We start from the raw sequence: 23661 nt of genomic DNA, 5'->3' as shown, positions 1-23661 counted from the left end.
GGTTACATCCCGACATTGTCAGGACTGATCTGGCAGAGGTTCGGGACAGCGCAGGGTGGACCTCTTCGCGTCCCGGGAGAACACGCACTGCAGGTGGTGGTTCTCCCTCAGCCCTCGGGATCTTCCCCCGTTGGGGGGTAGATGCGTTGGCACACACCCCTTGGCCGCGGGCTCTCTTGTATGCGTTTTCCCCCGCTCCAGCTGATCCTTCCTCTTCTGGAACGGGTCAGACAGGAGAGACTGTCCCTGATATTAGTGGCCCCGGAGAACCGTTCAGCTCTGTGGTTTCCAGAGCTTGCCGCGCTCTCGCGGTCGGCGCCTTGGCCAGTACCATTCAGGCCGGAATGCGCTTTCACAGGCCCACGGGACGGTGCACCACCCGCCCGATGTCTCGGGACGGCTGTTGGTTTGGCTCCTGAGAGGTTGATCCTGCAGGGCAAAGGTTTGCCTGAGACGGTTATCAACACTATTCAGAGTGCTCGTGCGCCTTCTACTTCTTCCCTCTATGCGGCGAAGTGGTGCGCCTTCTCTAATTGGTGTGAGACGAACCACGCTGTCCCATCTCAATGCGAGGTGGGAAGCGTGCTTTCGTTTCTGCAAAACTTATTGGAAAAAGGTTTGGCCTTCTCCACTATCAAGGTCTATGCGGCAGCCGTTTCGGCTGGCCATGCAGGCTGTGATCAGCCATCCACGGGTCAAGAGATTCTTGCGTGGGGCTAGACGGGTTAGGCCTGTTACACGCGTGCTTACACCACGCTGGGATCTCCCCACCGTGTTGCGCGGATTGTCCAGGGATCCTTTCGTGCCTCTCTCCCAGGCCCCTTTGGATGCCCTGTCATTTAAGACGGCGCTCTTGTTGGCCTTGGTTTCTGCCAAGCGGGCCGGTGAGCTAACCGCTCTGTCTGTCAGCCCGAGTTGCTTGTTGCTAAACGAGGACAACTCCTTCGCGTTGCTCAGACCTAATCCTGCGTTCCTCCCGAAGAACATTAATAGTTCATTTCGGTCGAGGGATATTGTGCTTAAGGCTTTTTCACCCCCGCCTCATTCTAGTGAGGCGGAGGCGGAGTTGCATCTCCTGTGCCCGGTTCGGGCGTTGGCTATGTACGTGAATCGCTCGGCAGCGTTCCGCTCCACACAACAGTTGTTTGTGTGTTATAGCGACGCTAGCAGGGGCCGCGCTCTCTCTAAGCAGCGGTTTTCCCTCGCTGGGTATGTGAGGGTGTTTGCCTAGCCTACTCTCGGCAGGGCTTGGCGCCACCGTTGGGCGTTAAAGCTCACTCCACACGGAGCGTGGCCGCTTCAACGGCTCTACTCAAGGGCGTTTCGGTGGAAGACATCTGCGCGGCTGCGTCTTGGTCTTCCCCCGGCCCCTTTTGTCCGTTTTTACCATGTTAGACATGTCCAGGGGCTCACTCGGCAACTCTGTGCTAGAGTCCGGGACCCCTTTTACGGCTTAAGAATATAGACATGTTCTTTAAAGCGGCGTGGTTGGATTTCCTCTCGCCGGCTGGCGAGTTGGTCTTGATTACCAGTCTCTTACTCTCCCACCTTTTTTCAAATGAAAAACAGGCTAGGGGGTTTTTCTATTGGCTCGCCAATTGTCTGGTGGTTTTGTTTACCAGTGAAGCACTCCCGCCGTTTTCTTCAAATAAGAAACGGCCGAGAGAGTCCCATTATTGGAGAGCCGAATTCCGTAGCTCCGCCCCCGGTGGTAGCGGACCTAATGGAAACCGTGTTGCTCTGGTTTTCTTTCCTTTTCATGGGTTCCATGAAGCACGGAATAGAGCCGGAGTCTTTACAGACTCACTTTTTTCTCCCTTGATCATTGCCTTGCTTGATCTAGGAGGAATTAGTTTTTATAAAGCTGTTGTGTTTTACACTTCCTTGGCTTTTTGAGTCTTAATGTGCTCTGGTGACTTAGGTCGTTTTGACTGGGGTCCAGCAGGAGTACATTGATCGGGCTCCGCTCGCAGCTTCACCTTAGCCCATAAGGCGAAGCCTAGACGGCGTAGCCTACATGAAATAGAACGATAGTTAGGTTATTATAACTCTAGTTCTATGATTGTAGGCGTAGCCGTCTAGTTTCCCACCTGCTGTACCCTCCAAATGCTGAAAGAAAAGCGTGGAGGGTGAGCGACGGTATACACCGCGTTATATAGACACGATACCGTGGGAAATGTGGGCGGTGCCCACGCTGATAGGTGCATAGTTTGAATTTTCAGCGCGAGCAGGCGCGCGCACGGGACAAGCCCATAAGGCGAAGCCTAGACGGCTACGCCTACAATCATAGAACTAGAGTTATAATAACATAACTATCGTTTTCCACCGCAAATAGTAGGCCTACCTCCTGGACGTGGGCGGGGTCGGCTGCGCGAAAGGGCCGTGACGTATTTTTGTACGCGACGCAAACAACACCTACGCAACCCACACAATGGAGAGAACCCACATAACAACGAGTCGAGTCGAGTCGAGTCGAGTCGAGTCGAGTCGAGTCGAGTCGAGTCGAGTCGAGTCGAGTCGAGTCGAGTCGGTACCATGCAGTGGAAAAGCGGCATATGACACGCAATCGTTTGCGTTTTTTTGCATTGCCCTGGGCGTAGCCCAGTTGCTTGGTTGCATCGCGTCACTTAGCCTACGCGTAACGTAACAATCGGTAATCACATTAAAGCAAGCAATAAAGATGCACAAATAGTAAATTCTCTACAGCCCTTTATGTTGCACTGGATTAGCCCTGATGACAGAGGTAAAGCAACATACAGGTCAACTATTTAGTTTGTGTTATAGTTGCATGAACGGAAATTGCAAAATATGACGAAATAACTTTGAAGAGAAGAAACATTACTTATTTATTAATTTATTTACACAACAAATTACACATTATTCTTTACATGAAGGTGTTTAGGCTACTCATTGAGGTAGATAGTTGCAACTAGAAAACATATGAACATAAATTACAAATACAGATGCTGTACTGACCATCCTAGCCAAGTACTTACAGTACACTTTATGTGGCAGTAGGCCTATTAAAGTAAACTTATGTTGCAATATTAAAGTCAACTTATGTAACCGTATTAAGATCAACTTTATTTTTAAGTATTAAAGGAAACTTTATGTTGCAATTTAAAGTAGACTAGACTTTATGTTGCAGTATTAAAGTAAACTTTACTCTGCACTACTTTAATTGGAGTCGTGTTGGAGCAGGGCAGATATATCTGCTGGTCGTGTCTCTCGTGTAGAAACGACAGTCCGGCAGCGCCCCCTATTGTGAGCCATATGTTTGGTTGCTATGCTCTGATGTTGACTCCGCCTCCTGTTGCCACGACGCCGCCGGCACAACGTTCAAACTTTCCAACACCTCCTGCGCTGTTCTACCCAGCATGCCTTGCACGTCACAGACGAAGCGGTAGACGTAGCGCTTCCCCGCCGTCTTGTGGATGATGTTCTTATGGTAGTAGTAGCGCAGGCCGCGGCTCAGCTTCTCATAGTTCATCTTGGGCTTGTTCTTACACTGGCCCCATCGCTTAGCCACCTGACAACACACAATGAACACGTCATGCTCTGGAACTCACCCAACCTTGGGTCTTTTGGTTGATAAACGATCCTGGCAATCACTATGGCATGTGTTTGTATGCGTGCTTGTTTGTGGTATACCTCTGAGGGGTCAGACATCTTGAACTCCCACCCGTCGCCGGTCCAAGTGATGAAGCTGCGGCACGCTGAGTCCAGCAGCAGCTCCAGGAGGAACTGCCACAGCTGGATGGGTCCCGAGCCTGGAGGTCAATACCACATCAATAACGTAAACCCTCCCTTCATATATATGTATATATATATAAATATATATATACGACAAATATATATATACATATATTTTTTAAATATAAGTTTTATATTAGTGTTGCTGAGGATAAGCCTGACTGCTCTGTGTGTGTGTGTGTGTGTGTGTGTGTGTGTGTGTGTGTGTGTGTGTGTGTGTGTGTGTGTGTGTGTGTGTGTGTGTGTGTGTGTGTGTGTGTGTGTGTGTGTTGTGTGTGTGTGTGTGTGGTGTTTGTGTGTGTGTGTGTGTGTGTGGTGTTTGTGTGTGTGTGTGTGTATGTGTGTGTGTGTGTGTGTGTCTCACCAGGGTAGGCTGACATCCCAACATGTCTGTCTCGGTCGGCCCCCTGTAAGTGTGTGTTTTGTGTGTTTTTGCGTTTGGCCACACGGAGGCAGTGCTGCTCCCTGGGCCCTGCATCGAGCGGACAGGAAGTTGCTTGGAGCGGACAGGAAGGGGCTTGGAATGGACAGGAAGTGGCTTGGAGCGGCTGGTAGTCGGCCCAGAAGAAGGGCTGGTTCTGGGTGTCGTAAAGATCAGCTCGGTGCGAGTATCTCTGCTCACTGTCGTCTGGAACTGAAATTGATTCACTTATTAGAAAAAACTTAACTATAAATATATAATAAGCTGTATCACTGATAGAATAATACTTAAACTATTATTCAATATAGCGTCTTCATTTATCATCCCATATTTGTACTTCCAGTGGGAACGTTATTGCAGCAATTCCTAAACTACGACCCGGGACTCAAAATGGATTGTGATCCAGTTGGAGGCCTGACAACACACAGATCCTTTCGTTTAAACTACCGGATCCACAATTACAGTGTGCTTGAGTTTTCTTTGTGTCAATGGGTCCCTCGTCAAACAGTCTTTTTCCTCACAGGATCAAAGCGTTTGATAACACCTGCGTTGGAGATGATGTATTTGCAGTAATTCTTTGCGGATGAAAAGGTCATTCCTACTTAGTAGAGTGTTCCCTGGTGCTCCTGGCAGGAAGGGGCTGTTGCTTGGCTCTGCAGCTGGGCTCGGGGCACCGTGTTGAGGCAGCAGGCCAGAGAACACCGGGCTGGAGACCTGGAGGTCTGACGGAGGGTCCAGCTCACCATTGGGGTACGAGGAGACCCAGTTGAATTCTGGGTATGTGTCGAGGTCGAGGAGGCTGCCTGGAGGAAGTAGGACACACACTTAATACACAGTGTGTTTAGTGTGTGAAGTTTGTAGTGTGCGTGGGGTGTGGGTTACCTTTGTGGAGGTACAGGTCAGATGGTCTGTAGGGCTGCAGGTAGGTGGGGGCCGGGGCCATTTTACTGTCCAACTGGAGAGACAGGTCATCTTGGTAACCGTCTGGGGTACAGAGAGAGAGAGAGACAGGTTGTCATGGTAACATGCTGGGAGTCAGAGAAACAGATCGTCATGGTTACCAATTTGGGGGTCATAAAGCGAGGGAGAGAGTGACAGGACGTCATGGTAACCATATGGGTGTCAGAGAGACAGGGATTTGTGTTAACGGTTTGGGGGTCAGACAGAGAGAGACAGGTTGTCAAGGATGGTAACCGGGTGGGAGTCAGAGAGACAGTTCATCATGGAAGCAAGATGGAGGATGAGAGTTAATGAAGACTTCCACTCAACACGCGAATGTTGACAGGAAAAAACAGAGTAACAATCAGCAGAGAGAGAGAGAGAGTGTGTGTGTGGGGTGGGGGGCTCTAAATCTGTTGGAGGAGGAAGTCTGGAGGAAGGGATTAGAGCACACACACACACACACAGCGGCAGATAAACAGAAAAACAGAGATACAGGCAGACAAATAAACAGGCAGACAGGCATAGAGACAGAGGCAGAGAGACAGACAGACCCCCAGACATAGAGTGTGTTTCAAGGTCTGATGGTCTGCCCATTCTGACTGATGTGATGATTCTGTTTCCTGTTCACTTCCTCGGTCTCAGAGGAAACTGGTCATCACTAAGGTCGTCATGCACAACTGGTCATTAATCGAAAAAAAATGTCAGGTTAGTATGCTAGTTCTTTAAGTCAGCATGCTGGTCCTTGTTTCGTATAGTATTTAGTGCTACATTATCATATTAGTCAAAGGTTATCATTCAAATCCTAGATAAGCATGCTGGCCCTGTAGAAAGGCCTTGTAGTTACAGCAGTTATGAATGCTGGTCCCAACTACTACAGCATGGTTAAAGAGTAATATTAGAATGAGTTTAAACTTGACCATGAAAGCAAGTCATATCAAATCAATAACTTAAAATATTAGCTAACTATATGATCAATTAGACAATTAGAATTTGTGACCCATAATTTGATTCGTAATCATAGATATTGTACTGATTTTAAACTCACCGTATGATATGAAGTCGAAGGAGGCTGGAACCTCCTGAACCCTAAGTTCATCTGAATAATATCCAGACTGATAGTCCATCTGGGAATTATCCAGGGTTAGATTAGTATTATTATATGGTCAAATAATAACAATAATCACAATAGTCAAATAATAATGATAATAATAATAGGCTTACCTTTTTAACTTAAACATAATAATGAAGTGTAATGTTTCATTAATGTAACTAACAGTTCAAAGCACAACAATCTAGCCTATTTCTTAGATAAGAGTTAGAACTATAAATATAGGGCTATATAGGCCTACATGCAATCATATATAAGTACATATAAAAAGAGTCTTACCTTCACTTTGACGTCTTTACTCCCGGTGTTTTCGTCTCTCTGGGTATGCATGATGTTTTCTCAACTCTCAGCTTTGCAGCGGTCACTCCATTATAAAGAGCGCGAGCTCCGGGGGGCGTGGCCGCGTCGTGACCACAGCCCTAGGAGCTGTGGTTAATAGGGCGTGACGTCAGCGTAACTCACGACCAACCTTACTCTCATTCATAAAACAAAAACATTTCATTACAAAGTAATAGATCCGCCACGAAGAAAATAACGATGAAATGGAATAACGATACTTTGTCATGGAGTAGGCCCATAAACAGCCTCTGCTCATTGGCCAGAAGTTCCGAAGCGGCCTATATTAACTACGTTTATATAATATAGCGTAAATGTAGGCCTATCACTAGGAAACAATGTATATATAAATGTACAGGCATAGATATATATTGAATTTAACAATTAATCTCGGATATAGAATATTGCTGATAGGCTATTACTTCATCGTCTAGCCTATTGGACATAAACTGGGCTATATGCCGGGTTATGAAAGGTTATTGTTAGGCCTATTGGATATATGACTATCTTATTTGAGTGCACCTATACTAATTAGTAAAAAATCCAACAATCATCTAATAGCTATGAAAGCGGATAAGGTCAATAGGCTGACAGAGATCAAAATAGTAAGAAAACGAAGGTGATATGAACAATTAAAATCACGGAGCGGGTGGGGGCAGAGATCAGATTTGGCCCCTGGATGGCGGGTGGGGGACCCTGCAGTGGGGGGAGTTGAATGGGAGGGGCCGGGGGGGCGAGGGGAGTATATCTTTAGAAGCCAGTCGACCAAACAATGGCCCTTAAAAAGTACTTAGTGCACAATTCTGAAATCACGGAGTGCGTGTCCGGGCAAGATAAGCTGCTGTCTAAACACGCGCTGTTAAACATCTGGAGGAATGCGAGGGCGCGGAGTCGTGCGTGGAGCGGAGAGTCGTGACGGGGGCCTTTTGGGCCCGAGCCTAAGACACGGAGCTGGGAGAGTCGGTTTACAAGATGAACTAATGATGGATACATTGATTATAAACACATTCATAATGAATAAATTCATATAAAAACTGAATGCACACTTTATTTCGTTCCACGACTGTCTGCCATGCATTGTGCATATACTAGGCTAACGCATATAAACCGATGACTGAAATACGTCTACGAGGCCTGTACCTGGTTTATAGGCTTATATCTTGGTATAGGTGAGTTGCCTAGCCACAGGGCCAATATTTGATACTTTAATGTCAAATGTGAATTTAGCCTACTAGGCCTACATAAACATTCATACTCCAACTCTTAATGAAATTTGGAAGTTGTATTTTCATTTAACGCCATGACATTTAAGTCTTAAATAATGGCAAATAAATACACACAGGTCATCCTAAACGAATGATTCTCAGATCAGAACTGATTATCACCGTTAGGACGACTGAAGTGTAACACGGTGAAGTTTGAGTTTCATCCATTCAATCGAAAACGTGAGCCTCAAAAACTACCCTCAACTATATTATATAATAAAGGTTATGATATAAATATGACTTATCAGTCATAATCCAAAGATTGGAGAGACTTTTCCCCAGCATGTGAAAGCGTCTCGAGGAGGAACAAAGTTACAAGTGACTTCACTTCCCAATTTAGACGCGAGAGAAAAAATGACTCCATCCGGTCCTCTGGCTGTGCGCGCGATGCTGTGTGCCAGAGGCTCGAGCGTGCAGAAGCCGAGGCCGCGTAACGAAGAGACCCGAGCAGCTCGAGCTCCTGGATGAGAAGGACCTACACCGCGCTCCCATGGACTGCACCATAAAGGTAGGTGCACTGGCCCGCCGGGATTCAAACCCGCAGCCTCCGGGAGCCGTGGCGTCTCGCAACTCTTTAATCTGCTTTTCCACCCACAGCTCTGAGAGGCGAGCCCCGCTCTTTCCTTCTGCTACCAAGTTTCCTCTTCCTTCCCGTTCGTGGTTGTATGTCGGCTCTAGAATAACACAACTAAACACCACACGTCTGAGAGCTGCTCACAGCCGGAGGACAACAGCACGTCTCACTTATTGTCCTGAGTTTATTCATCAAGAACCTCATTATTTCATTACCAGCAGCTATCACTATTCGTTATTTGGTGTGATCACACCCCAAAGATCACATTATCAATGGAAACTCACAGAGCGGCGGGAGAATTACAGATCAGAAGACTTGATGTTTTTTTTGTGAAGCACGGATAATAACGAACATTATGCCGGGGTGTGCAGCAGGTGTCTGCGGCCCCCGGTTGCCAAGGGAGCGGCTCGGGTGGACGGGAGGAGGGGGACTGTGTGGTGGTAGGCCTTTTTACGCTCAACTCAACTATTATTAAGAAACATTCATCCGCTAGAGTCAGAAGAATCGCTTAACATTCGTTACGGAAATAACGCTTTCGGATTTACAAATAGGTGAAACGAACTGTCCATAACTAAAGTTGTTTAGTAGCAAATATGTCTTTCTTTAAAGTTACCTAAGTAATGAGGATGAGGGGAATAGACAGAGACAGGCCTAATGCATAGCGGAGTTTTAGCACCTTTTTCGTTTACAATTGTTTTAACAAGCGAATGATTACGAAATAATTTAGGGAAGTAAACTATAAACGTATTTACATTGGTATACAGTGAACCACATAGGATCACTCGGAGAAGTTTCCTGCTCCGTTCATTATTCAATCAATTTTTAGGCCTATTTATTTATTTATTTTTCTTTGCTTTTACGAGCCTCTTGTTCACGATGGTTTTGACGCGCGTCGAGTGAATTTAATTCGACCCTTTTTAAATAAAGGATAAGAGTAACAGTGAGGATGTGTTTGTGAGTGTGTGCGTGTGTGTCTATGTGTGTCTGTGGTTTGGTGGGTGCATTATGATTTTCCGCGCGCGCGTGCACCTGATTAAGGCCTAATCAGGAGGAGTTATTATACATACTAGAGATTTCTGTCAAAAAGAAACCGATATGAATCCAAATACCTGTTGCATTCGTTTATAAGAAGCTTTCTTTGTTTTTGTATTAGGCTATTTACTTACTTTGTTTTCTAAAAATGTATAAGGGTAAGGTTATTAAATAAGTGGTTATTATGAGTTAAGTTATAATGAGTATTTATTATTATTATGAGAGTAAAGTTAATCAAATAGTAAAGTTATTATAAGAGTAAAGTTATGATATGAGTTTAAAAATATATTAATTTGAACTTGAGCTATGAAAGAGTAACGTCTAAGAATGACGTTATTTTAAGAGTAATGGATAGTAATTGGATAGTTATTTAATCTATTAAAACAGCCAGTTTATTTAGAAGGTAATTGTTCGAATATTTGTTGTATAAGACTTAAAGAGTAGGGTATATTAGTAGGGTATATTATATATTATTTTATTCAAAGTTATTCAAATATATGTTTCAAGAGTATCTTAATTTATGGTTTTAATTCAGTTATTTAAGTTCTTATACGAGATTAACAGACTCAATATAAGAGGCTCAGATATTAAAAGAAAAAGAGTTATTTAAAGAATAAATTATAGTTGCCAACACGAGCACGTCAGGTGCCGTTATCTTTCCTCCGCAGGCTTCCGGTCTCAAACCAAAACACTTCCGCACAAACTTCCGCTCTGGACCAGAACACACATACCCGACTCACACTTCAGTAATACACACCAACACATCGTCCTCCTTCGGTGCATACGGTGTTGTTGTTTGTGTGTTAAGAGCCAGAAAAGACAAGAACCAACCAACATCTTAAATGAATAGTTAATAATACTACTTAATTATTTATCATATTCAAGATCATTAAGATAATAATGCAATGTCACTATTTATATTTCATCTGACAATAACATATAATCAGTGAGTTTATTTCCAGCTAAATATATTTTTTAAAATAAATCAGTTCAGTAGATCCATAGTTTTGAACACAAAAAAAAGTCAAACTGAACGAAGAAAAATAATTTTCTAAACTAAAAAAAGTCTAACGTATGAATGAGCCACTCCCAGTTAGCAGGCGAGACTTAAAGAAACAACAAATAGCAACGTTCTGTCCGCTCTCCACTGGCTGTGCTGCCATGTGACACAAACTAGAGTAGGCTTGCTGGGTTGTGGGAGTGGTAGGAGTTTAGGGAGGGTCCATAGTAAGATTCTTGTAAACAAAGGGCTTTCCAGCATTTTTTTATTCAAAGAATATATCAGTTATAGGATGTGATTTTATGGTGACATTATTGAAATCACTATCGATATGCCCTGACTAAAGATTATCGTAAACTGGACATATCTGTACATATGGTGCAGATATGTACCATATGCTTATCAATAGTGATTTATTATAGATACAGATATGTCCAGGTTTTTGTTAGGTTTTTGTAAGCTGAGCTACTGTAAATATTATACATTTCATCCTTAAGACACACAACTAAGTAGCCTAGTAGTCCCCAAAATAGATGCATACATAAAAATAATAATAATAAAAAAAGATATATATTTTTTCTATACATATATATAAAACAAGCAGGAAAGGGAAATAGTTTCATATGAATCCGTAATCTATTTAAACAACTTAACATTTATTTCTGAAGTATATCAGACAAGGTTGAATACGGCATGACCTTTTCTTTCATATATTCATTTATATTTGTTTCAACCAATCAAGTTTCTAGAGTGCCTAAGCAAACATAAACTCGGGCAGAAAGAGTTAACTGTGAAACTGTTGAGGTAGAGGGTCAGAGTGTGGGGTCACGGGGTGAAAGGGTATTGGGTTAGAGGGTTAGCGAGCGTTGGGTATGAGGGTCAGAGTGTTAGGTTTGAAGGTTAGAGAGTTTTGGGTAACGGAGTTAAAGAGTGTTGGGTTAGAGGATTAGTGAGTGTTGGGTAAGAGGGATACCTGTAAGATACCTGGCGTTTGCTTGTCTTAACAAGATTCCTACCATTGGTTTAATTCGAAATTCATTATTGTGTGTGCAGAAGTGTTCGCTGTGCTAGCGTTGGCCTCTGTTTGCGGCCTCCTTTGACTTTAGAGTAACAGTAGCCTAGCACCAGTTCGCCTGAGGGGAAAACACTTTAAATCACTTTGAATTACATTATTACCAATGTTTTCAGAGCAGTTGCTTATTCAAAACAATCATAACACGATTGTAGTATGTCTACAAACACACAATATATTAGCATAGTTGTATATAAGCATAGTTGTTAAGCATACTGTATTGTTAAGCTTAATTTCCACATTCAGATTTGTTTTGCAGTCTCCATGGAATTTCAAATCACCAAAGCAGACCGCATTGAGAATTAAATAAGTTTGTCTTTGCTCTCAGCCAGTCAAAATACAATCAACTTCTTATGAAGTATGCTGCCTGCTTTAGGGTTTGATGGTTTGGGTGTAGGGTTGGAGAGTTAGAGGGAAGGAGACTAAGGGGTATAGGTTATGGAGGTTAGGGTGTGGACGCTCTTTGAGACTGACGTAAGGCTTTCACCAGAAGCCTAAACTTTATGTTCAAATGTCACAAACTCGAATGAAGCTCTTTTACTGATGCAACCGATACAAGTTAGATTATATCCATTCCATAGTGTTTGTTACGCTGTAATATATCCTGAAATATAGAGTTTATGATCAAGTTGATACATATTTTGACATATATTTTAAACTGTATGGTTTCTTATATCTAGCATACTCTTTAAAGGTACATAGTTATACATATATGATGGATATAAACCAGAATGTTCTGAACGTTTTCATGTTTTCAACTTTGAATTAAACAGGAAGTCAGTTGTGGCTCAAGAGAGAGATAGGGCGCAATGGAGAGAGTGTTTGTGTAGAGAGAGGGAGAGAGATAGAGAGAGAGGAGACAACAAGAGAGAGAGAGAGAGAGAGAGAGAGAGAGAGAGAGAGAGAGAGAGAGAGAGAGAGAGAGAGAGAGAGAGAGAGAGAGAGAGGGAGAGAGAGGGAGAGAGCAATAGAGAGAGAGAGAGAGAGAGAGAGAGAGAGAGAGAGAGAGAGAGAGAGAGAGAGAGAGAGAGAGAGAGAGAGAGAGAGAGAGATAGTATGTGTTTGTGGTTGTGAGCACCAAAGGCGACAAGAAAACGTTTCAGAATTGCTGAAACGTTTCAGAGTTGCTGATTGCAGTCAGTCAGCCAGCCAGTCAGTCAACCAGTCAGGCAGTGACAGGCAGTTCAGTTTCACTTCCATGGTGAGCAGGCGTGGTCAAGAGACAAGATGAAACACTATTAGAGAAAGAGAGTGAGAAGAGAGAGAGACAGATAGACAACAACGACGACAAAACACAATACAAAACCAGCCCAAGTATTGATTTTAATTTCCTTTACATGAAAGAACGAAAATCAGAGCATTTGATCTGAAAAAAGTATCAGCAAACTGGAAACATCTCATAAGTAAGAAGTCTGATATGTTTCACTAGCGAGGGCTGCTTCAAGAAGTCCCAACTCTACCCCTGTAGGTCGTACATGGTACTGCTTTGTGCTTCACACACAAGGGAGGGAAATGTCGACGTTGGAGTCATAAATTCATCTAAAATGGCCTCCCAGGTCGCAGGGTTGTTTTCCAGCTTTATACGATTCCCCCCCCCCCCCATCCCCCCCCCCCCCCCCTATTTCCTCCCCGTTGGTCGGTGCCAAAAGGTTTCTGAACACATGGGCCTGGTTTCCTGTAGGTCCTCAGAAATCTCTGTACTGACGTCCAAGGACCAAAGACAATACACTTGAAAAAAACAACCCCCCCCCATTGCACACACACCCACACACACACAACTAACACACCCTGGTAACACCCACCCCCATACACACACACACACACACACACACACACACACACACACACACACACACACACACACACACACACACACACACACACACACACACACACACACACACACACACACACACACACACACACAAAATAGTTATCTGAAGGTATTTTTTTAAATCAAGCTCTCAGTGTATCTACTATTTAAACTAACCAAACCAACCCCTTTTTTACGACCCTTACTACCGAATCAAACCTCTAATAATGCTATCTACCAAAAATGACCTTCGGTACAGCCGCCTAGCCGACCCGCGCTGACCAGCCACTCCCCTGTGCTGTTGTGAACAGGAAGCCCTGTCGGTGGTGAGTGACGACCAGTCCATCTTCGAGAACCCATACTCAGCGCCCATCATGCAACTGAAGACTGACATGGCGTCTGCCTTTAGCCAGACCAAGCCCAGCCCCGAGCACACAGAGACCCCCGAGTGGTCCGGCGCCGTCACCCAGAGCAGCAGGCGGGTCGAACAGGTGAACGGAAGCAGGTGAGTCCCCGCCGAATCCGGGTACACCTGGGAGGCTCATCCAAGCCGGCGTACAGCACCGTTCAGATGTTAACGCAGAGCAGGTGGAGGCTGGGTGCACCTCAGACTTTAGGGATTCGAACTCAGAACCTTGCAGGCCACCTTTTTCTCTAACTATAGGTTGGCATCCAAAATCAGTCATGATCCAGTTGGAGATGGGTTGTGGCCTGTCCGCTCACAGAAACCCACAGAGAACTCTTGGCGCAACGGAATTGGGGATAAAGAAAGGAGCCCCATTTTGGCTGTGCTCAGAGTGTGAGTTGGAGGGTTAGACGGGGTTTGACGGCGCTGTTTGCGTTGCAGTCGGGCTTCCCCGGTGGACTGCAGCGTGACCAAACGCTCCAGACACAGCAGTGCCGCCGACAGCGCCCAGGTGGGCTATCAGGCGTCCTATCCGGACCCGGCGCCTCCTCCTCCAATCACCACGGAGGAGAAACGAGTCATCGTCCCTGCAGGTCAGCAGCCCGGCTCACTTCTGACATTCAAACTTCTCCATTCAAAGACCTACTGATGCTCCTTAAGTTGACATATTATACCACCGGGTGTGAGTGTGATTAGCCGTTACAAGCCGTTTTGAAAAACCGGCCTCTTCTGATATCACAAGTGGGCGTGTCCACCTAGATGTTTGCTGGATGGATCAGTCTACCTGCCTTCCTAGTGGACTGTAGCAAACGTTGCCCACCTCTCCGCCATACATCTAGGTGGACACGCCCCCCTTGTGATGTCAGAAGAGGCCGATTTTTTAAACGGCTTGTAACGGCTAATCACACTCACACCTGGTGGTGTAACATGCCACTTTTAACTTACTGAAGGAGGCTCTTAACCACACCCTGCTAACCTCTCTCACCGACGCACCCCTAACCTGCCATTGCCACCGACGTGACGCCCCGGCTTCGCCGTGTGTTTCAGACCCGGAGGTGTGGAGCCAGGACCATGTGCGCCAGTGGCTGGACTGGGCCATCAAGGAGTACGTCCTGGAGCACCTGGACGTGCTCGTGTTCCACGCGCTGGACGGGAAGGACCTCTGCAAGATGAGCAAGGAGGACATGATGCGCCTCACGTCAGCCTACAACGCCGACATCCTGCTGTCCCACCTCAACTACCTCAGACAGAGTAAGACCGCGGCCCACGCTCATGCTGGTTCCCCGTGAGCCAAGGCGCAGCTAGATCCAGTGACAGGCCCACCCGTGTTCAGGGCTTAGGGCAGTGAGGTACAAGGCGTTGCTTTCTTAGTCGTTACAGTATTGCGGTTGTGGGAAGATCGACGCCGTTGACGCAACTCTTTTCTAGTTTAATCAGGTAACCACTCGGACACCTGAACTAGGATGAGGCGGGAGAGTTCTCCTTTCGGCCCCGTTAGTGAGCAGGACCAGAACATTTTGGGTGCTGTCTTGTTGGCCCCAGATATGAGTTTATGTCGGCCACTTTAAAGTGGGCGGGCTTACCAGAAAAGCATGATTTTGTTTCATAAACACATTCATATATCACTTGGTATGGAAATGTCTTGTCTTGTCTCGAGTTTATAATGAATGGCAAACTAAATACACAGGTCCGCCCTTCTGCCTCCATTTGTCTCCAGTGTGATGGTAACTGCTACCATGGTAACTGTGTTCCTGCAGGTAGTCCAACCTTCTCCTACACCTCTGCTGCCACCAACCCCACCACCCCCACTCCCCAGCAGACCCGGGTCCAGATCAAAGCAGGTACACTCCTCTGACCCTCTAACCCCCCCCCCCCCCCACCAAAACAACTAACGTTTTATCACATGAAAAACTAAGGTTTTTCATGTCCTCTCTCAATGCCATTCGCTGGCGAATACATTGTACGGTATTCAGTAGAAGTTCATAGTATCACCATTAGTGGTGATACTGATGATACTAACACAACGTGGAGCTCGCTACTGCCTCAATAACTCCTCGCTGTATGAAACCGGCTCATATATTTCAAGGCTGTGTTACTCAGAACAAACGAGTCTACAACTCAACAGCCACCCTCAGACAGGAAACAGCTGCACCACACAGGATGCAGAGGCTAGCAGGAGACGATCGGACACAAATTGCTGATATCTCAGCTTCTTTACAGAGTCCTACATCCTACCTCCATGACCTCCTCTATGAAATGTGAAGTTTGTGTTTTTGATTTGGTTTTTGGTGTTGATTTTTCGGTTTGTACAGAAAACAGTTTTGACGAGATAAGTCGCAATCGAAGCAGCTGGCAGAACAACCCCATGGCGGCTGCACCAAAAGGTAGTCATTATAATAATTGGTTTTTTTTTGTCATTTGCTTTTTATTGAGTTTTCTTTTACAGAACATTAACAAAGGTGGTACATAAGTCTGCAAAACCTCAAATAAAAAAATAAAAAACATAAAAAGTAACATTAGGGAGAGGATCCATTTCTAATGCAAGGCACAAGTCAGTAAGTAAATTTTTATATATAGACCAACTATACACACATAAGTATAAGACCACTCTCGTACATGCTGATTGATGTATATTTTATATTTAACTAAACCTATAAATATCACCCACAGATTTGTATCTTACATGTAACAACCCTGCTTTTTAACAGAAAAATGATATTGAACTGAGTGATACATTGTACATTAGTGCAACCCTGGGTTAGGGTTAGGGTTAGGGTTAATAACAAAACTGTAACTACTTTGTCAATAATAATAATAATAATAATAGAAATAAGAATAAAAATACTAATGATGTCCCTGACCTTTGCCCTCTAACCCCAGCTCCTCCGCTGGACCATCAGCACAGCAGCCGGGAGCCAGCCCCCAGGATGACCCAGGGTAAGACACCCCCAGCACCGACTAATCACCCACCTTAGCAAAGACGTGCGACCTTCTAACTCGCCCCCAACCTCCTAACTGAACAACAACCGACCATAGTGACCTACAACCTCCTAGATGACCTACGACCTCCCTCCCGCCGTACGACCTCCTGAGGACCCATACAGACTGGTCTTTGGCCCCCTAGTCCTGACCTACAACCCGAGGAATAAACATATTGTTCTGTTATCCTTAACATGTGCGAGGGAGAGCTCCACAGCTAAAAGGATTACTAATGATTTTTTTTTTTTTTTCCATTACCAGACCCGTACCAGACATTAGGACCAATCAGCAGTCGATTAGCCAACCCAGGTAAGCATTAGCTTAGCACACGAGTTAACCCAGAAATACATGAACCTACATTAACAAAACGACTAGCTAACCCAGGTTAGCATCATCCTTGCAATTAGTGCTTAACCACTAGCTAACTCAGGTAAACAACAACTAGGTAAACATTAGCCATAAATTAGCCTAATGGCTACTTAACCCAGGGTTAAAATTAGCCAACCTAGTAGCTAACCCAGGTAAGAATAAGCCTAACCTAACCACTCGCTTATCCAGGAGAGCTTTCACCTACGTTAGAATTGGCCTCGAAATCCTGGCTGCTTGTTCAATGCTGGCAATAGCCCAGCATCAAAGTACAAGTACAAAATTGGTGCCTACGTGCTTTGATTTGGCAAAACCTACGAGACGGCGAACAAATTGAGGAGAGTTTGGCCCGGAGGCTTCAGTCAGGATAACTGGTCTGTCTGGTTCCTCCTCCTCCCAGAAGAAGCCCTGGTCTCCTCCACCAACCCCACCTCCTCTTCCAGGCTCCCCGACCCCAGGACTCACAGGCCTGGGGGTACGTTTTCTAGAAGCTTCCATAGTCCCTAACCCTGACCCCTCCCCCAAAACCTGCCCTTAACCCTAGGGCAGACCCCTAACGTAAAAAATTGTGCTCCATGTCCCTTCCACCAGACAGAAATGACCTTTTAAACACTATAAATTGTCTTCAAACAAAAACAACATTTTGTGAATCACAGCACTGGCTTTGAAGGGAAATTACTCTTGAAAAAGACCTGGGAACCTCAGTGGAGAAATAGGAGTGGATTTAAAGTTTACCTTATGGGAGTGAACTCAAGCCTTTGGATAAACATTCATGCTTACCTTGGAACATCATTGTTTTATAATCTATTAAATGATGTACATTTGGATGCATTAAACATGGACGATTAACATCATTGGGATGCTTTCATCCAAAAGTAAATGTAAACCATAATGGAGTTACTATAAAAACGTTGAACACTCCTAGACCAGTTTTCAAAGTTTTTGAAATGGTGCAGAGAAAGGAATCCGAAACCAAGGTAGACATTATTGAATCAACCGTATATTGGTCAACGCATAACCTGATAACTACCGTTATACTAAATGTCAAGAGTGTTTGCTGTGACAGGCTCAGGACAGATCCAGCTGTGGCAGTTCCTGCTGGAGCTGCTGTCGGACAGCAACAACGCCAACATCATCACCTGGGAGGGAACCAACGGGGAGTTCAAGATGACCGACCCGGACGAGGTGGCCAAGCGCTGGGGCGAGCGCAAGAGCAAACCCAACATGAACTATGACAAGCTGAGCCGCGCGCTGCGCTACTACTACGACAAGAACATCATGACCAAGGTGCACGGCAAGCGCTACGCCTACAAGTTTGACTTCCACGGCATCTCCCAGGCCCACCAGAACCACTCGGCGGAGGGTGGTATGGGAAAGTACCAGACAGACATGTCGTACGCTCAGCCGTACCACAGCCACCAGCCAAAACTCAACTTCATGGCCGCCCATCCAGCACCAATGCCCGTGTCTCCGGGAAGTTACTTCCCTGGCACGCCCTACTGGAACTCCCCCAACAGCCCCTTGTACACCGGGACAGCCATGCCACGCCACCCCCCCACCCACCCTCACCTCAGTTCTTACTACTGAGATCGAACCCTGGCCCTTTAAGGTCCAGGACCCAACTTAGACCTGAATTTCTTAAACTGTGGGGTTGGGACCCAAAATGGGTCGTGATCCGAGTCGGAAGTGGTTTGCGGCTTGACAACGCATAGACCACTCCGAAAACTCTTTCACCAAAAAAAAGGTCACCAAATCGGGTATACTCCGAGTTCTCTGAGTGTTCGCTGGTTGGGTCCCACGGATACACTTAAATGGTCTTTTGGGTCCCGAGATGAAAAGTTTAGTGAACCACTGGTCCAGCCCATAGACACAACCATCCAGAATGCATCCGACCGGAGGGATCCCCTGAAATGAAGGTTTTGGTGAACCGACGCTATGGTTTCATGTAAATGTATTTTTAATGAGAATACGAAGAATGAACGAGTTGAGATCCGCAGGTCCTCCTGAGCTGTGGCGTACCTGTCATATAAGTAGCCTACTAGTAGTAAAATGACAGTGATAATTGTGTTTTTTCCTTTCCTTTTGACAGTTATAACTTGTAAAGACTGCTTATAATGGGAGTGCTTCTTTTTATATTCACCTTCCTGGATTTTGTAAAGATTTCGTTGTACAGAATGTTTCATACAATTTAGTAAAACATTTTTAGGCATAAACCCAATAAAGATTATACCTGTACTGCATTGTCTCAAAATAATCAATTCAACATTGAAAAGACTGAGCAAGCCCTTATTCACTTTTTACACCGTAGAATCCATGAATTCATCACGTTTTACTTTTACGAGATTATGGAATAAGATACTGTAGTATGCAACTCGTCTCTCCTTCAGTGGAGAAGATGGAGATATTTAGTACGCAACATGCTTATTGTACACTAGAGATCATTGAGTGTAGTGTTTCTTAAACCATGGGTTGGGATAAAAAAAAAAAAAAGAAAGGGTCATGATCCAGACGATGCACAGAGCACACCGGAATTGGTGATCCTAGTTTCCTGAGTGTGGTTGAAATTGTGTTTTGGGTCCCAAGGTTAAAATGTGTAAGAGGTCCTGATATAAAATGAAGTGACCCATATTGCAGCACCCTCTTCTGCACAAGACAAGGCATGCCACTTGAATGCCAGAGAGCAACAAATAAAACGAAAGGCAACAATTACAATTCTTAGTTTTATTTGTCAAAACCAAAGAAAGTTTCAAATATTCTGTGCGGTTCAACACCAACACGCTCTAGAGCATCCTCAGACTCCTTAACGACCTTTCCATCTGCCCCAGAACCTTTAACAGCTTCCTTCTTTCCACTAAATACGTTCAAACCCCCCTCAGAGCCATTCAGACCCTCCCTTAACGTCTTGGGACCCTGCACCTCCTTGGCGCCACCGAAACCCCTCAGAACCTCCTTGGACCAACCCGTACCCTTCAGAACCTCCTTGGCACCAACGGAACCCGTCCAAAGCTCCTTGACACCACCGGAACCCTTCAGAACTTCCTTGGCCCCAACGGAGCCCTTCAGAACCTTCTTGACTCTAGCAGAACCCTTCAGAACCGCCTTGGCTCCACCGGAACCCGTCCAAGCCTCCTTGGTACCACCGGAACCCCTCAGAACCGCCTTGGCACCACCGGAACCCCTCAGAACCTCCTTGGTACCACCAGAACCCCTCAGAACCGCCTTGCCACCACCAGAACCCCTCAGAACCGCCTTGGAACCACCCAAACCCTTCGGAACCTCCTTGGAACCACCTAAACCCTTCAGAACCTTCTTGACTCTAGCAGAACCCGTCAGAACCGCCTTGGCGCCACCGGAACCCGTCCAAGCCTCCTTGGCGCCACCGGAACCCCTCAGAACCTCCTTGGTACCACCGGAACCCCTCAGAACCTCCTTGACTTTAGCAGAACCCCTCAGAACCTCCTTGGTACCAACAGAACCCTTCGGAACCTCCTTGACGCCACCAGAACCCCTCAGAACCTCCTTGACTCTAGCAGAACCCTTCAGAACCTCCTTGGCGCCACCAGAACCCTTCAGAACCGCCTTGGCGCCACCGGAACCCCTCAGAACCTCCTTGGCACCACCGGAACCCCTCAGAACCTCCTTGGCACCACCGGAACCCCTCAGAACCTCCTTGACTCTAGCAGAACCCCTCAGAACCTCCTTGACGCCACCAGAACCCCTCAGAGCTTTCTCTTGCCACTCCCTGGCATATACATCCACAGGACTGACTCCAGCGCCATTTTGTTGGAGAGTTCTAAATTTGCTCATCATCTTGACTGTTGTCGGTGTCATGGTGGTAGCTACGGCCACGTTGATGTTCTTCTTGGGATGGGCAGAAGGTTTTCCTCTACGCTCCATCGTCCAGGATTTGCTCCTTACCATCACGTCTGGAATTCAGAGTCTTGTGTCACTTCTGAGGTTGTGCTGCCGGGGTAAACCCGGTTATATTGTAATCCTTCACTCTAGGAAACAGTAACATATAACAGCCAAAATCCATGCATGTACAAAATACATGAAATCACTAGAGTAGTAACTTGGTCACAGGTAAGCCACCTGATGAGGGGACGGAGCTACAGCTGGTCTCACAGCAGGAACACACAGACTCCTGACCGGACACCTCCCTCCACCTGAACACAAAGAAACCTTCTAACCCTTCGCGCTTCGTACCCTTTAAACACATCCTCAATTAAATGGACTCTGTGGGATATGATGTCATGCTGTGATGGATTCCTGTACAGTCGATCCCAGAGCAGTTGATTTGTGATGGATGCTGTGATGGATTCCTGTACAGTCGAACCCAGAGCAGTTGATTTGGGGCCAGGACAAACCAAAAATCAACAAAATCCAAATTTTAGCTCTTGACAAATATATCCCCCTCCCTCATTTACTATGTTACCGCACATATAAAACTGACATAGTACTACAATAATGGAAACTGGCTTGTAGCTGGCTTTTGGCCGCCCTGTAAAATGGTTAATAAACTACTTCCGCGTGGAGTGTACCGTTTCTTTGCATAGTCGTAGGTACAGGCCTTGGCTGTAGGGGTCGCTGTGGAGTCAGCCGTTGACATGGAACAGTGCATGTAGAGGGGCTGGGAGGGGACAAAAAGGAGCGCCTTACAACAACCGGCATACATTACAACTAACCAGCGTAAAATACAGCTGACTCACAACTAGGATTAACGTATACACCAAGTCCTACACCCACACCAAGTCCTTCACCGAAACCAAGTCCTACACCGAAACCAAGTCTTAACAACCAGCGTGCACTAATTTCCATATCATTCTATAAAAACATCCATTCTCCAGGTCGCATTGTATTTGACAGATGATCTGGCTAACGGTGTTCCCCCCCTGGCTAACGGTGTTCTCACCTGGACTGTAGCATCGAACAGGAAGGCGTCGACACTGAACCTCACCCTGTTCTTACTGGAGGGAATGAATCGGGAACGACCGATCTGTTTGACCATACACCTATGGAGTCAAACAACTTCCATTATCCCATCCAATGGGACTGGGGGCAGACCGTTTAAGTTGTGTACAATTAAAAAGGTGCTGTAGGTATGATTTAGAGTGATTTAGGAAGTATCTACTCCCTCTCTGCTCCAAACGTTTATTCAACATTGAGATTTCAGCCTGTGATTGAATGCCCTAATAGGTCAGAAATGGGAGCCATCTTAAAATGCCTCATAACGAGTGAACCAGAACAGCTACACTCAAGAGCATTTAACTAACTATAGAAGACTAATAACTTAGTCAAACCAGAACGCTTAAATCTTGCCATCCGCCTTTTTAAGTTGTAAAGTTGAATGGACAAAATACCCGAAATTGTTAACGATGGTGAGCCTGGGCGTGGAGGTGGTCGAGGGCCCTTGGGTGGCGAAACAGCTCTCGACGTACAGCCGTCTGCCTGGAGCCAGGCTCCGAGACGACACCTCAAAGAACATCGGCTTCCCCAGAACATGGTGGCGCTCCCACGGGGATAGTCTTTTCCACCTGGCTAGACACACCCAATAAATGTAACCAGTTCATTAATTTGCTGTTTAGTGTTTACATGGTAGGCTCCATGTGTTTGTAGTTAAACTCAAGACACCGTTCCGAGGAGTCAGGGTGAAGTCCTCCCTGCTGGTTATTGGTTTTAACACCCCTTGCGTCACAATCTTCGGGATGTAACCTATTTTATAAGAGTAGTGGTACCTAGAACGGACATAGTGGTTCAGCTTTTGGACGGACGTGGTTCTTAAAACTTTTTCATCTAATACTGATACATTCACGAAGTCTTCTTACCGGTCGTATTGACAGGAAACTGGCAGGGTGAACGGCACGACTCTTCTTATCTGACCCGGGGGGGGCGGCGGGTCGTAGCGAAGCGTGTTGGAATAAACCAGCCCGTTATTGATCACCTGGTTCAGGAAATACAATCAAGTTAAAAATTCAGAGCAAATCTGTCCTAAAAACTTATCTCAGCGAGTGGAAATCTTAATTACCATCCGGACAGTTCGACACTGGTTGAATCTAATCTCAAAATAGATAAACTGTCCAGTAGATCCGGTAGGTCGACAAGTACCGACGGAGAGATGCGACGCTGATCCACCCCAACCCAAGACACTTTTGTGGACCTGCACGTTCATCTTGTCCCCGTCACAGCGCGTGTTAATGCTGCCGGGCTCGAGTGCTAAGGCGGGCGAGGCTGGCGTCGGAGTAACCGGAAGGAGAAGATCTCGGACCCGGGAGGGAAGTGGCTCGGAGCCGGTGCCGCGTGATGGTGAGAAATATTCCGTGGGGAGCAGCGGGTTCCTGGAATGAAGCATGTCGGGCAGGTGGAGGTAGGAACTGGGTAGGATCTGATCACCGGAGCTCCTCCTAGACCTTCTGGATGTTTCCGTTGTTCCAGCGGATAAAAAACATATCAAAATCGTAGCAACCTTCAGAATAATAGCAGACCCCGCCATAGCACATGGACAGGTATGTTGCGCTCAGGTACGATCAAGCACGCAGGAGTTGCTGACGTCAATGGTCTCATTTATAGGGCGATTATTTGTTTATCAACAAGGCA

General features: G+C 45.9%; 3 protein-coding genes across 5 annotated transcripts; 1 reads left to right on the top strand and 2 right to left on the bottom strand.

The window, feature by feature from the left end:
- Nucleotides 1-2833: 2833 nt before the first annotated feature.
- Nucleotides 2834-6593, bottom strand: etsrp (ETS1-related protein). The gene is made up of 7 exons (XM_030370303.1): nt 6504-6593; nt 6162-6240; nt 5057-5158; nt 4777-4977; nt 4118-4387; nt 3652-3770; nt 2834-3529 (listed from the first exon to the last, which is right to left on the bottom strand). Exons 1-7 carry the CDS (start codon nt 6552-6554, stop codon nt 3260-3262), a joined length of 1092 nt encoding a protein of 363 aa, XP_030226163.1. The 5' UTR covers nt 6555-6593; the 3' UTR covers nt 2834-3259.
- A 1587-nt stretch (nt 6594-8180) lies between these two features.
- On the top strand, nt 8181-19305 carry fli1rs (Fli-1 proto-oncogene, ETS transcription factor-related sequence). 3 transcript variants are annotated; one of them, XM_030370300.1, is made up of 10 exons: nt 8181-8333; nt 13628-13821; nt 14164-14315; nt 14770-14973; nt 15480-15563; nt 16035-16106; nt 16603-16659; nt 16963-17010; nt 17468-17542; nt 18134-19305. In XM_030370300.1, the coding sequence occupies exons 1-10, from the start codon at nt 8316-8318 to the stop codon at nt 18652-18654; spliced, it is 1425 nt and encodes a 474-aa protein (XP_030226160.1). In that variant the 5' UTR covers nt 8181-8315; the 3' UTR covers nt 18655-19305. The 3 variants fall into 3 exon arrangements, with proteins under 3 accessions (XP_030226160.1, XP_030226161.1, XP_030226162.1); XM_030370302.1 differs by lacking the exon at nt 8181-8333 and adding an exon at nt 8467-8839; XM_030370301.1 differs by lacking the exon at nt 17468-17542 and having other exon boundaries at nt 18134-18654.
- Nucleotides 18706-23606, bottom strand: zp3d.2 (zona pellucida glycoprotein 3d tandem duplicate 2). The gene is made up of 9 exons (XM_030370394.1): nt 23093-23606; nt 22893-23008; nt 22699-22802; nt 22428-22605; nt 21980-22079; nt 21609-21697; nt 21160-21233; nt 19956-20993; nt 18706-18710 (listed from the first exon to the last, which is right to left on the bottom strand). The coding sequence occupies exons 1-9, from the start codon at nt 23555-23557 to the stop codon at nt 18706-18708; spliced, it is 2169 nt and encodes a 722-aa protein (XP_030226254.1). The 5' UTR covers nt 23558-23606.
- Nucleotides 23607-23661: the final 55 nt, after the last annotated feature.

The sequence above is a fragment of the Gadus morhua genome, chromosome 11 (assembly GCF_902167405.1).
Source record: "Gadus morhua chromosome 11, gadMor3.0, whole genome shotgun sequence".
In the NCBI taxonomy this organism is placed as follows: Eukaryota; Metazoa; Chordata; class Actinopteri; order Gadiformes; family Gadidae; genus Gadus; species Gadus morhua.
The sequence above is the reverse complement of the archived record's forward strand: the minus strand, read 5'-3'. Positions and strand labels throughout refer to the sequence as shown.